General features: G+C 45.4%; 1 protein-coding gene across 7 annotated transcripts in view; it reads left to right on the forward strand.

Moving 5' to 3' along the window:
- The window catches only part of EMSY (EMSY transcriptional repressor, BRCA2 interacting), a 98,684-nt gene that overhangs the window by 32,465 nt on the left and 50,892 nt on the right, over window positions 1-15,327 (forward strand). For all 7 annotated transcript variants that reach the window (XM_074981996.1, XM_074981913.1, XM_074982204.1 and 4 more), the window contains one exon: window positions 4,588-4,847. In XM_074981996.1, the coding sequence (XP_074838097.1) occupies window positions 4,588-4,847 (260 nt within the window). The remainder of the gene's footprint in view (window positions 1-4,587; window positions 4,848-15,327) is intronic.

Consider the following 15,327-nt stretch of genomic DNA (forward strand, 5'->3'; position numbering starts at 1 on the left):
GACCACAGGAGGTCCGTATTGTCTAGCAGCATTGTCAACACTTTCACTTTACTGGGCTGTTAGAAGACATTAGAAGTAAGTTACAGCTAAAAACAGCACAGAATATTGAGAGCCAGGACTGGTGGCTGGAAACAAACTTTATGGGACTACGGGAAACTTGGTCATACCCATAATAAGTGGTCATTCAGTTAACTAAAACCATACCAACTACGAATGTTGCTGGATGAGAGTGTTCAGGTTTAGAGAGGTTCAACCTGCATTTCAAACTGCTTAAAGCACAAGCAGCAGCAATGTATTGTAAGATAAATAGATTTCAGAAGCTGTTTGAAGGAGGAAGGGATGCTGCTGCATGCCTACTGGCTTTCATGAAAGAAGGCACAAAGTGTAAGGGGGGCATGGAAACTTTAGTTACATGCATATAGTTACCATGGATAAAAACTGCTAGAAAAGCTGAATGTGGAGTTCTAAATGGGGATGCATTTGAAAAATGTATTCCCATTCCTGTCACGTATGTGTGGTCTCATTAGTGTAACTTCTGCCATTTTTACAGAGATGATCAAAACCCCACACTGGCAGATGCATTCTTTTAATTTCTTAACCAAGATTAAACTGCGAGGTGACTCAATACCTTTGGGCTGTGGCCACACTAGCAGCAGCTCATTTTGAAACAATTTTCAAAATGAGGGGCAATTTCAAAACGAGCAGGAGAGCGACTACACAGCAATTGCTCATTTCAAGAGTAATTTTGAAATTAAAAGGCATTCATTTTGTAATGGTTATTCCACTCCCGTTTTGGGAATAACGCCTCCTTTGGATTTTAATTTCGAAATTAAATGTGTGTAGCTGCTCCCTTGCTGCCCCTCCCACCAGCAGCCAGAGCTCTATGGCTGTCAGCTGCAAGTGTCTTAAAGCTGCAGGGACACACAAACCCGGTGCAGGAAGCTGTGTGTGTGCTGGGCAGCCATAGGAGCACAAAGTGGCCAGACTACACTCCCTTGCACCCCCAGAAAGCGACACCCCACTGTGGTTGGACCGATGGCCAGCAGCCAAGACCCCCCAGGATCCCCGTGGAGCCAAGGGCTCCAGGCGGCGGGGCTCCCGGGGCTCTGGGCAGCCCTCAAAGAGGAGGGGGACCCTCTGGCTGGAAGCTGAAGTTCGGGACCTGCTGTCTGTCTGAGGGGAGGAGGACATCCTTCTCAGGATGGAGGGGTGGAAGAGAAATGCAGACACCTTCACCCACCTCGCCAGCAACCTCGCTGCAAGGGGCCACCCCCTCCAAACCCCTGACCAGATCCGCTCCAAAGTGAAGAAGCTGCGGCAGGGCTATGCCCGAGCGAGGGACTCAGCGAGGCAGTCAGGGGCAGCGCCTGCCACTACTTCAGGGATCTCCACCAGCTGCTGGGACCCAGGGAGGCTACACCACTTGAGGAGACCCTGGACACGGCAGAGCGAGAGGGCCATCGTAAGGAGCCCCAGCCAGGATCCTCAATATCTGCCCCCCGTGAGCAGGACCCAAAGTACCTGCTGGCACCAGGGACAGTGACAGCAAGGGACCACTGTGCATGGCCGAGGCTTCTGAGGGCCCTAGCCCGGCTGTTTCCACCCGGGCCTCCCCTGAACTACCCGAGGAACCCTCAGGTAGGACCGGATGTGGGGTGCCCTGGTCATGCAGGGGAGGGGGCAGTCCCCGACGCAGCCAGTACAGGTCTGGGCACACGGCCAGGGACCCGGGGATGGCTGTCATGGCTGCCAGGTGGGGCTCACATGGGGCCATGGGCTGCCATGAGGGTCAGAAGTCCAGGAGGGCTGGGGCAGCCACTCAGTAGTTCTGCGTTGACAGACCCCACAGATGACAGGCTGCCCTAGAGCCCCTCACCACAAGCAGGGTGGGATGGCGGTGGGGACAAGGCCACTGGCCCATTGTACCCAGGCTCATGAGTGACAGGGCACCACCCTCTCACCTTATGTCTTCACAGCCTCGGCATCTGCCAGCCACCCCAGCCCCCTGGACGTGCCCAGGAACCCCGCAACAGCAGAGGAGGGCGAAGGGGCAACATCTCCCTGGACCAGGCGCCATAGTGGGAGGAGCCGTCGCCACAGCTGGGCAGATTATCTGGCGGCAGTCCACGCGGCTGCATGGCGGGAGCACAACCACTCGCTGCGGGAATGGCTTTCCATGGAGCAGGTGGCCTGGGACCTGGTGGCCGGGTATCTCAACACCCCAACCCAGGTCGAAGCCAACCGCCTAGGCCAGCCACCCACCCCATGGATGGCCTTTCCCACAGCACCCCCCTCTGCCCCATCCCCCCCTCCTCCCTGCCACCCCCTCTTCCTCAGCTCCTCGCTGCTCCCCAGCCCCCCCATACCCCTCCCCCCCCCCCCCCCCCCCCCCGCCCGGCCCTTGCAGTTCTGCTCCCAGCCAAGTGGTGGGAGCTGGCACACTGGCTGTGGCCAGGCAAGCCCTGCCCGTTGGTGGCTCCCCCTACCACGAGTCCGAGCCCCTAGATACTCTGGTCCAGCCCTACCTCCCTGTTCCACCTGCCCCACCCCAGCCCCGCCGTGGTCCCTGGACCCTGGGCAGTCGTGGCTCCAGGGGCCATTGTGACTCCTGATCAGCCACTCCAATGGAGGATTGAGGCCCCCTGCCTCCCCATGTATATAGTTCACCTCCCCCAACCCAGTAAGTAGTCACACATTCTTTATGTTCCAAGCATAGCAGTTGAATTATTTAACGGTGTATGTGTCCTGCCTCGGGTGGGAATGGGAAGGGGCGTTCTGGTGGGGCAGGGGTGAGAAGGGTGGGGGAGTGGGGGTTGCGTGGAGTGAAGTGGCCAGGTCATGGGGGTCCCCAGGCAAAGGTCTCCCGGACGGTCTCCCATATGTGCACCCCGTCCCAGTGCACCTGGCGACACAGGACTGCACCTGGCTGCTCATAGTGCGGCATGGCCTTGTCTGCCCAGTGTGCCACAAAGAGCTCCTGCTTGCTCTCCACAAGGTTGTGCAGTGCACAGCAGGCACCCACGACTGTGGGCACACTGGGCAGGCCTACTTCCAGGCACATCAAGAGGCACCTGAAACGTGCCTTCAGACGGCCGAATGCCCGCTCCATGATGTTTCTGGCATGGTTGAGGCCGGCATTCAAGAGGTCCTGGCTCTCGTTGGTGTGTCCCATGTAGGGGCGCATTAGCCGGGCCTGGAGTGGGTAGGCAGCATTGTTGATGACGCATGGTCATGTCTCCCACTGGAAGCTTCTGTGGGGGGATGTGGTGCCCTCTGCCATCCTGTGACCGAGCCACAAGTTCCGCAGGATGCGGGCATCATGGGCCCTGCCCGGCCAGCCCACACAGGTGTCAGTGAAACATCCTCGGGCATCCGCGAGGGCCTGGAGGACGACGGAGTGGTAGCCCTTTTAGTTGATGTACCGTCCCCGGCTGTGTGGTGGGGCCCAGATGGTCATGTGGGTGTTGTCCAATGCGTTGATGCAGTTGGGGAATCCCAGCTGTTGGAAGCTGGCCATGGCAGCATCCGTGTCCCCCAGGCAGATAAGGCGGCGCAGGAGGGTCCTGTTGATGGCGGCGACAACCTGTAAGTGTGTGGTAGCATATGGGGGCTCTGCTCCCTGGGACCCCCCTTCCCAGGGCCCCACCATGGGTGTGTGGCCCAGGGTGCCTTACCTCAAGGAGGACGACCCTGACGGTGGCCTTCCCCACCCCGAATTGGTGGCTGACTGAGCAGTTGCTGTCTGGGGTGGCCAGCTTCCACACAGCGATGGCCACTCGTTTCTCCAGGGGGAGCACGGGCCGCATGCGGGTGTCCTGGAGGCGAAGTGCTGGTGCCAGCCAATGGCACAGCTCCATGAAGATGGCCCAGGTCATCCGGAAGTTGCTGACCCACTGGTGGTTGTCCCACTCTCCTAGGATGATGTCATCCCACCATTCCCTGCTGGTGGGGTACTGCCAGAGGTGACAGCGGGGCTGGAACAGGGTGCTCCGGATGCAGCGTGCGGGGAGCTTGCAGGACGACGACCATATGTCGGGCAGCACGTAGCCTCATATGGCATGCTGTTAGGATGTCCATCAGTCTGGCCACAATGTCCAAGGTGTCCCCGTCAGTGAAGTGCTGCAGGTCCATGGCAGACAGTGGTGTGGTGGCTAACCAAGGCTCTGCAGAGTGCTGTGCTGGAGGTTGCGTGATGCAAGCAGCCAGGGTCCTCGGCGTGTGCATGGGGGATGTGTTTGGGAGGAGCCCTTTAAGGGGTTGGGTTGCCCGTGCTCTAGGAAGGGCTTGTCGGCCATTTGACCCTGCCCTCGCCATTTCCTGCCCTGTTCTTTTAAAGAGAAATTTAGTATTATGAGAAGGAAGGAAGGAGGGAATTTAGATCCTCTGTTTCTGTGGGAAGGAATTGAAACCTCTGGTTCTGTTCTCAGGTTTCATCGACTTGCTGTGATCTTCAAAAGGTTTTATATTCTCTGTCTTTTTTCACCCCCCATTAGAAAACAGGTGTAAGATTTAACACACTTTGTTATAAAATAGTGAGAAATGGTCAGATGAAAAGTGCTATGTAATTGAAAAATCTTGTTCTTCCAGGTGTCAGCTGCTCAGATGATGATGAAAAGCCACGTAAAAGACGACGAACTAACTCCTCTAGCTCCTCCCCTGTTCTCCTGAAAGAAGTCCCAAAAGCTGTCACTCCTGTCACTAAAACTATTACGGTACCTGTGAGTGGCAGCCCGAAGATGAGTAATATCATGCAGAGCATTGCCAACTCCTTGCCGCCACACATGTCTCCTGTGAAAATAACGTTCACTAAACCCTCAACACAGACAACAAACACAACAACACAGAAGGTACGTGGAAGAATTTGCCAAGCATTATGTAACACTGTCTATGAGCAAGACATCTTTCGCTTTTTCCTCTTTACAAAGTGTCGAGTTGTATTTTAAGGAATGTGTTTTGGGTAAGGTAATCCCTCTTTTTAAAACAAAACCCCGTGTGTGAATCTAGTGCACCTTTGGGTGAAGTGATCTGGATTGACAGCCCTGGAAACTGAAGCCCTCTTTTTATCCACAGAACAGGTACAGCACAGGCAGTGGGTGTTCAAGCTTCACTCACACTGCCCCACCTGAAGGGATCACTTCTAGGGATGAGAGGGAATTTAGTCTCCAGGCTCATTTAATTATTGGCCTCTCTGGTGAGACTGCCAACAAGGTTGCCGGTTAGTACATTTTGTGGTGTTGGGTTTTGTAAAATGGGTACTAGTCCACTGAGAACGGGATCCCATAGGTCAATAAGCTACCATCAGGTGGTAACAGTTTTGGTCAAGGTAATCTTTATTTCTTTTTTCCTTAATTAAAATTATTCTATTTTTATAATAGTAAGACTTTAGAAAACTGGGTTCTGTCATTGCATGGTCCACTCTACCATGTATAGGAAATTTGCCTCTAGGAGACATGAAATGTCTCTTCGGCTCCAGGAGGACTTGTTGCTTGATCTAAACAGAGATTGTGGGGATGTTATTTTTCCATTCATTTTAGCATGCAATTTTTCATTCCCTTTACATAGTATTGTGGCAGCTGAGATCAATTAAGGTATTCAAGCTTGCAGTGCTTAAGCTTGACCACGATGGGGATGGGGGCAAGCTTTCCCCTAATGTTTTTTAATTGGTAGGTGCATTTGTTAATTTCCAGATCAAGCTGCAAAACTAACTTGTTCTCTCAGGCTTTTGGGGAGGGTTTTCGATTTTTGTCTGGTCCTAAATAAAATTTTATTTTTGATTTTTGTGGGTTCAGGGTATTGGCTGGATAGATTGTCATTAACTAAATTAAATAAATCCTTTTTAAATTTAAAGAGGATTATAACAATAGCAGAAACACCACTAGTCAAATTCATCTTTGGTGTATCTATTGAGTTCAGTAGACTTACATGAGAGATTAATTAGACATTGACACATAGATTTAGACTGGCCTCTAGAAAACATTTTTCAAATAATGACAGATTCTTGACTTTCCATGTCCTGATTTCGGATACTTAGTTCCATGGATTGGCTGGCTATGTTTTGATGTGCAGATAATGGATTTATTCCTGACTTGTTTTTAATGTTTGTTCATTTGTGTAAAGTAGAGGATTTAACACTTCTACAGATGAGCACAGAGTTTTGTGTCTGAGTGTTTCATTGTCTGTTATAAATATAATTTGTTTGAAAAGTGTGAGGCTGGCTGTATTAATCTACATTCTACATTTATGCTATCTTTATTATGCATACTACTTATACAGCTTGTTCCTTTTTCAGAGCAAGTGTTTTGAAGGCTAAATAAATAAAGTTTTTTAGGCTGTACTTTAGTATCTATATTCAAAATGAAATTGAAAAACATAGATTATAGAGGAGGATATAGTAGTTCAAAATGAAATAGACCTGCAAATACAAGGTAGGGGTCCAAGATGGAAAATTAAACTATTATAGTCTGATAATTCACTGACATTTAGCCAAAAGGTATATTCTGAATAGAACACTAGTTATCTTTTTGAAAATGGAAATGCTGTTAATTTTATCTTTTCAAGGCTATAGGCCTGTGTAAATGGATTCAAATTTCTATCTGTGAAGGTGGATATCTGTGCATAGAAATCGATATCTGCTGATCCTGGGAATCACATTGGTCAAAGAAGAAGAATATAGTGTTGCTGCTCTCAGGACCAGAGCAGGTATGCTGCAGTACAGCCCTCCAGTTTCTCCCGCAGTTGCTGCTCCGTGGGATAGAGTGGCTGTACTGCTCCCAGTTCAGCCCCCAGCTGCACCTCTTGTCTGGAGTTGTACAGCTTTGCTGGGGGTGGCACTGGGTGTGGTACAGTCACATATCTGGGAGCAGCTGGTTGATAGGGTTGCTGCTGTTCCCATGAGTAGAGCCCTGTAGATCAGCAGATACCAATTTCTGTCCCTGGGTAGAAATATTTATCCGTGCTGTGTTCCACTCAGGCTTCGCAGAAGTGTGCAAACAAAAATGGTATTTGTAACTTGTTCTTAAAAAACAAAGCAAAATGATACATTTTATCTACAGGTGAAATCTTGCTCACTTCCCATGCTAAATCACAATGTCAGGATCTAAACTTTTTCTCATAGGAAGTGTAGTAGTTTTTGTATATTTCATAATTTGTTATTGTGGTGCTCTTTTACGCTTAGTTTGAATATCATGTTTTACAATCAAAATGATAATGCTAGTTTGCTAATTTTAAAGGATTATTAAGGTTTGGCATTATGCTTTAATTTAATGTGCAGTTCTTTAAACAGTAAGTGAGGTTGAATGTGGTTCTTGAATTTTCATATCAGTTTTCAGTATTGTAGTGATATTTTGGTAGGTTGTTAGAAAATTCATAGATATCGGTGATAGATGTCAATGCTTTTCAATTTTCCTATTGTATAAAGCTTTGTACAAAGAAGGATAGATGGGTAATGTGTCCTGCTAATCAAGTTGAGTGACAACTGATACCCTCACATTTTTTTAAGGGCCTTTTTATAAAGTCATTAGAGGACCATACGTTTGGAATTTCTCAAAACTGCCAATACCAGTAGAACCTCTCGTCTCCGGTGCCAGATGAGAGAATTTGTTGGACCATGGGAGGTCAATATTGTCTAGTACATTACCCACATTTTCACTGCTTACTGAGCTCTTAGAAGATATTTTAGGGGTAAATTAGAGATAAATTACAGCATGGAACACTCAGAACCAGGATTAGTGACTGTAAACATACTTTATGGAAACAAAACAAAAAAAAAGCAGTCATGTAGCACTTTAAAGACTAACAAAATAAATTATTATGTGATGTGCTTTTGTGAGGCAGACCCACTTCTTTGGATCTGGAGATAATGCTGTACTGGAAGTGGCATGACAGTTTTATAACACAGAGATACAGAAAACTGAAATAAAAATGGACAAATCAGATACATATGGCAGAAGAGGGAGGGAGAAGTGGTGGGGAGAAGGGTAGAGAAGTACTAACTGTAAGTGTCCTACCTGAGATCACTACGAATATCAAAGATGGGGAAGATGTCTTTGTAATGCATAAAGTCATTGCTATCTCTGTTAATGCCAAGTCTCAGTGTATCGAATTTGAGCATGAATTGCAGTTCACTTGTTTCCCTTTGTAATCTGCTGTTAAAGTCTCTTTGTTGTAGGATGCACATTCTCAAGTCTTTAACAGTATGGCCCGTCCATTAAAATGCTCACTGTGACAGCTTTATGTGTATTCAGACTCCTAATGTCTTCTTTGTGTCCATTCATTCTTTGGCAGATTGTCCAGTCTGTCCAATATACATAGCAGAGGGGCATTGCTAGCATATGATGGCATATATAACATTGGTTGAGCTACAGGAGCCTCTAATCCTGTAATTAGAGTGGTTAGGTCCAGTGATTGTGTCTCCAGAATAAATACGTGGACAAAGTTGGTAAGAGGATTTGTTATAAGGAAAAGTTCCAGGATTAGTATTACCGTGGTATGGCTTGTGGTTGCCCATGAGAATTTTCCTGAGGTTAGATAGTTGTCTATAGGAGAGGACAGACCTCTCACCCAGAGGGGAGAGAGGTTTGAACCAGGATGGGAATTTTCTGGGTCATTATTGGGGCTCATTTGCATACTTCATCATCATCATCATCAATAACCATGGGCTCAGCACCCGTTGGTGTCTGATGCCTCTCTCACTATTTCTTTCCATCTTTCCCTATCCAGTGCAGAGTGGCTTAGTTTCTGTAGACTAGCTCCGCACCAATCTACTACATCATCTATCCATTCTCTGTGGGGTCTGCCTCTCCTATTCCAACCGTCTGTTATGCTGAATACTAGGGTCTTGATTTTTCGTTCGTCGTTCATTCTGCAAATATGTCCAAATAGTTGTAGCTTGCGTTTTATAACCTTCTGCAGCAGGTTCTCTTTCGGCTGTATCTTCCTGTATAATTCCTCATTGGTGACCTGCGTCCATCATATTCTCAGAATCTTCCTATAACAACTCCTTTCGAACACCAATATTCTTCTTTTCGAATCTTTTGTAATCACCCATGTCTCACATCCGTACAACATGCTGCTGAATACATACGTTTTCAAGAGGCCCAGCTTCGTTCTTAAGCTAATTGCTTTGCTTTTCCAGATCTTATCCATCGCCTTCAAACTTGCTCCTGCTTTTGCTATTCTAGTTGCTATTTCCTCCTTACAGTCTAGATCATATGTTATGTTGCTCCCCAGATATGTGAACTTCTCTACATTTTCTAGTTCAATACGATCCACACTGATCTTCCTTCCTATTTGCTTATCTCCAAATACCATTGTTTTTTATTGATGTTCGTAATCAGTCCATACCACTTCCCTTCTTCGTTTAACACCTGCACCATTTTCGCTAGCTTCTCCTCATCTTCCTCAATGATAACTATATCATCCGCGAACCTCAAGTTGTTAATTCTTTTCCCATGCACAGATATCCCTTCGACCTCTTCCTTGATCTTGTCCATCACACTCTCCAGATGTGCGATGAAGATACTTGGCAATATTGGATCTCCTTGTCCTGTACTTCTACTTGTTATAAACCAACTTCCCAACTCCCCACGTTTTCACTGCTGCCTCCGCATTATAGAATCATAGAACACTAGGACTGGAAGGGGCCTCGAGAGGCCATCGAGTCCAGTCCCCTGCCCCGACGGCAGGACCAACCACTATCTACACCATCCCTGATAGACATCTATCTAATCTGTTCTTAAATATCTCCAGCGAGGGAGATTCCACAAGCTCCCTTTGCAACTTATTCCAGTACTTGACCACCCTGACAGTTAGGAACTTTTTCCTAATGTCCAACCTAAACTTCCCTTGCTGCAGCTTAAGTCCATTGCCTCTTGTTCTCTCCTCAGAGGCCAAGAAGAACAAGTTTTCTCCCTCCTCCTTATGACACCCTTTAAGATATCTGAAAACCGCTATCATGTCCCCCCTCAATCTTCTTTTTTCCAAGCTAAACAAGCCCAGTTCTTTCAGCCTTTCTTCATAAGTCATGTTCTCCAGACCTTTTATCATTCTAGTTGCTCTTCTCTGGACCTTCTCTAACTTCTCCACATCTTTCTTGAATTGGGGTGCCCAGAACTGGACAACAATATTCCAGCTGAGGCCTAACCAGCACAGAGTAGAGCAGTAGAATGATTTCTCGTATCTTGTTCACAACACACCTGCTAATGCATCCCAGAATCATGTTTGCTTTTTTTGCAACAGCATCACACTGTTGACTCATATTTAACTTGTGATCTACTAGAACCCCTAGATCCCTAGGTATCATTGATATCTTTCAACAACCGTATCAGTCTATCATCCACTCCATATGACTCCAACGCCGCTTAAGTCACTTTCTGATCTATACTGTCAAAAGTCTTTTGAAAATAGATGAATCAAGTGTATATGTTTTTGTTCTTTCATTGAGCTTTCTCCGCTATCAGTCTTAGTGCCACTATCTGCTGTATGGTACTTCTATCTTTCTGAACCCTGCTTGCTCGTTTGCTGTATGTTCTATCTGCGATCTTAATCTCTCAGTCAGTATCATCATCAACACCTTACCTATGTGACTTGTTAGGACAGTCGTTCTGTAGTTCTTGCACTCCAGCGTGCTTCCTTTCTTGGATATTGTCACTAGCACAGATCTTGTCCATTCCTTAAGTGGCTTCGCTTCTTTCCATGCTATATTACATAGTCAGTAACTGACTCATGCTTTCTCCACCATATTTGATCATCTCTCCCATGATCTTATCATTTCCAGGGTTCTTGTTGTTCTTTAGTTGTTTCACTGCTTTTTCTACTTCCTCCTTTGAAATATCGGTCTCACTTTCGATGCTTGGGGGAGATATCTCTTTCAATTCTTCAGTCAGTCTCTCTGAGACACTCGGGTCCAGCAGTGCTTTGTATAGATCAGTGCAGTATCTCATCCATCGCTCCACAATCTTCTCCCTGTTCATGAGCACTTCTTCGTTCTCATCTCACCACACCAAAGGCTTTTATGTAAATTAGGCGGTCATGGGATAGGAGGAAAGATCCTTTCATGGATCGGGAATTGGTTAAAAGACAGAAAACAAAGGGTGGGAATAAATGGTAAATTTTCACAATGGAGGAGGGTAACTAGTGGTGTTCCCCAGGGGTCAGTCCTGGGACCGATCCTGTTCAACTTGTTCATCAATGATCTAGAAAATGAGGTAAGCAGTGAGGTGGCAAAGTTTGCAGATGACACCAAGTTGTTCAGGACAGTCAAAACCAAAAGGGATTGTGAAGAACTACAAAAAGATCTCAGCAAACTGAGTGATTGGGCAGCAAAATGGCAAATGAAATTTAATGTGGGTAAGTGTAAGGTAATGCACATTGGAAAAAATAACCCAAATTACACGTACAACATGATGGGGTCAAATTTAGCTACGACAGATCAGGAAAGGGATCTTGGAGTTATAGTGGCTAGTTCTCTGAAGACATCCACGCAGTGTGCAGCGGCAGTTAGTAAAGCAAATAGGATGTTAGGAATTATTAAAAAAGGGATCGATAATAAGACAAAAGATATCATACTTCCCCTATATAAAACTATGGTATGCCCACATCTTGAGTACTGCGTGCAGATGTGGTCTCCTCACCTCAAAAAAGATATATTGGCATTAGAAAAGGTTCAGAAAAGGGCGACTAAGATGATTAGGGGCTTAGAACGGGTCCCATGTGGGGAGAGGCTAGAGAGACTGGGACTTTTCAGTTTGGAAAAGAGGCGATTGAGGGGCGATATGATAGAGGTATATAAAATCATGAATGGTGTGGAGAAAGTGAATATAGAAAACTTATTTACCTTTTCCCATAATACAAGAACTAGGGGACACCAAATGAAATTGATGGGTAGTAGGTTCAAAACTAATAAAAGGAAATTTTTCTTCACACAGCGCACAGTCAACCTGTGGAACTCCTTGCCCGAGGAGGCTGTGAAGGCCAGGACTCTATTAGGGTTTAAGAAAGAGCTTGATAAATTTTTGCAGGTTAGGTCCATAGATGGCTATTAGCCAGGGATAAAGTATGGTGCCCTAGCCTTCAGAACAAGGGCAGGAGATGGATGGCAGGAGATAAATCACTTGATCATTGTCTTCTGTTCTCCTTCTCTGGGGCACCTGGCATTGGCCACCGTCGGCAGATGGGATGCTGGGCTGGATGGACCTTTGGTCTGACTCAGTATGGCCATTCTTATGTTCTTATCTTTGATCGCCATGTGTTTCGGTTGCCATTTCCTGTTAATATTCCTAATTGTCTTATACACCTGACTGGTCTTACATTCACTGTAATACCTCTCAATATCTTCACGTTGCTCCTGTAACCATTTCTCCTTATCCTTTCTGTCTGCTTTGCTTGCCTCATTGTATTTCATCCTATATTGCTGTTCTACCATCTCAGAAACATCTCTTCTGATCTTCAGTGCTCTTTTCTCTTGAACCAACTTCAGTGTCTTCTGGGTAATCCACTTCTTATTGATCTTTTCTTCTGGAACAGTCTGCTCAATTACCTCTTCTATAGCGATGGCTAGCCTTGCGACTCTCTTATCTAGGTCTTTCTCTGTGGCGATATTCTTAATCTTCTCTTTGAGCGCTGTTCTGTATGCATTCCCTGTTTCTTCCTCACATAGCCTCACCACATCTCTTCTTTTCTTAAACTGTGTCTTACATTTTCTTTTGAGGTTTATTTTGATGTTTGCGATCGCTAGACCGTGGTCTGAGACTATATCACCTCCTTGGAAAGTTCAGCACTGCTGCATTGATGTTATCCATCTTCTTATCAAAATCATATCTATCATGATCTTGGACTTCCCGTCATTCGATCGCCATGTCCACTTCCTACAGTCCTTTTGTTGGAATCTCGTGTTACAAATCACCATCTCATGCTCTGTAGCAAACTCTAACAGTTTCTCACCTCATACATTTCTTTCTCCATATCCGAACCTTCCCACGACTCTCTCCCAACCTTCGCATTCCAGTCTCCTCCAATGATCAACACATCTTTCTTCGGTATCTCCTCCACTGTCTTTGTGAAGTCTTTATAAAGTAGCTCAATCTCTTCCTCCATACTGTCTGATGTGGGTGCATACACCTGAATGACGGAGATGTTGAACAGTTTTGCTTCGAATCGCATGACCATCATTCTTGCACTCACCGGTTTGTATCCTTATAATGCTCTTCTAGCTGTTTTGCTAAGAAGGAATCCAGCTCCTGCTTCATGCTTCGTTTCATTTCCTGACCAAATGACTTCGCAACCGCATATCTCTCCTGATTCTGTCCAATGCATCTCTGCCAGTCCAAGTATATCACATCGATATCTCTCCATTTCCTTCGGAAGCAGCTCTAATTTTCCAGTTGCCCACAGTGTTCGGATGTTCCAATGGGTAGCATATGTGTTAGGTGTAATTTTCTTTCAGAGCCAACTTATTGACCCAACCCCGATCGCTCGATTGGTATCGCAGGTCTTGTTTATCCAGGCGACGTCCGAGCTGGCATCTTTTAACATTTGGTTGTACTGTCATCAGATTTCATTCGTATTGTTGTTTGACCAACAATCTGATCAACCCTCCTCCTTCATCCAGGCCTGGGACTGGCATGGAGCTCTCAGTGGCTTTGTGGCGGAGTTATTTGCATACTTGGCTTAATCTAATTCTCTCTCTCTGTCTCTCTCACACACACACCCACCCACCCACCCTTCTGCTCCTCTACTCTCTGATTTGCTCACCTTGATAATTTCTTTTCTGATTTGTCCACCTTGATTACTATTTTTGGTTCTCTGTGCCTTAAATATTGAGTCTATTCTGGTGTGGCTATGGTCTGAAGAAGTGGTTCTGTCCCATGAAAGCTCACCTAATAAATTATTTTGTTAGTCTTTCAAGTGCTACTTGAGTGCTTTTTTGTTTTGATAGCTTCACTATATATTTAATAAATGTCTTTAACAAATTACAAAAATATTTCTGTTAAAAATCTGAATAACTTCCTGTTGATCTGCTTATCAGATAACCTTTTACCAGTTGAAGGATGCTATACAATTGCTGTACTTTTACCATATTTATTTTGTCTTTACATATGTGAGAAAGTAGTACCTAAAGGTGTAATAGTTCAAACCCCCATTCCTTAATATTGTACTTCAAAAAATATTCTGCTTTCTTGTGTCCAATTGTGTAGGACAGATGAGTGTTCTGTAGGATTTTATGTGGCATAAACAGTATGTACATATGCTCAATTTATTTGTTTCCATATGTAATATAGCATGTTGTATGTTGTATATTCACGTACACCATAACATCAAAACACTATGCATATATGTTTTATGATCTGTATACAGACACAAAACAATCAGTTTCTCAAACCAGGCAGTTGTATGAAAGTAAAACCTTCTTGAAAGTTTAAAATGAAGTCGAGGCATTTCAGCAATCAGTCCAGTGCTGTTGTAATTCACTAAGCCTGGCATTTTATATCTGCGGACAATTGATGTCTTGAGAGAAAGAAATGTCCATTCCATCTTTAAAACACCCATAGATAATCATGTACATTGCTTCTGATCCCTAAAATGGGTTGTTCGCCGATAAAGTGTGTGGGGGGCGGGGGCGGGGCAGAATTTATTGCATTGATGGGAAATGTAGTAATAGTCTGAAAAATAGTTTTTGATCCGTATTGCTAAATGAGCAACTCTTGGCAAATAATCTATTTAACTATTAAATAATTAACACCTCTTGTTGCCATTTCTTGGGATACATGCAAGGTTCAGCAGAGTGATGATTAAAACCCCCCTGAAATTCCAGACATGGAGCAGTTTTGGGTGATGGTGACAGACTTTGTGCCTCTTGAGATGAGCTGAGACCGTTAACACCTGTCTTCGAGAACAACAAGAAGTCTTGTGGCACCTTTATAGACTAACAGATATTTTGGAGCATAAGCTTTTGTGGGCAAAGACCCACTTCATCAGATGCATGAGTGGGGAGGTGGTTTCAGAGGGGTATTTAAAGAGTGGGGTCCCAGTAAGAGGGAGGGCCAGAGCTGACAAAGTCTATTCAGCAAGGTGGAAATAGCCCAGTATCAACAGTACTTATCAAAAGAGGAAAAAACAAGTCAGATCAGACAAGGATGTGAGCCTTTGTCAGAGTCTAATGGGGAGATAGACTGCCTTTGTAAGGTGCGAGCCACTCCCAGTCTCTGTTTAATCCATGGTTAATGGAGTCAAATTTGTAAATAAATTGCAGCTCAGAGATTTCTCTCTCATTTGATTTTTCAAAATTTTTTGTTTCAGGCCTGTCACCCTTAAATCTGCCACTGAGTGTCC

Source organism: Carettochelys insculpta, chromosome 1 (assembly GCF_033958435.1).
Source record: "Carettochelys insculpta isolate YL-2023 chromosome 1, ASM3395843v1, whole genome shotgun sequence".
Lineage (NCBI taxonomy): Eukaryota > Metazoa > Chordata > Testudines > Carettochelyidae > Carettochelys > Carettochelys insculpta.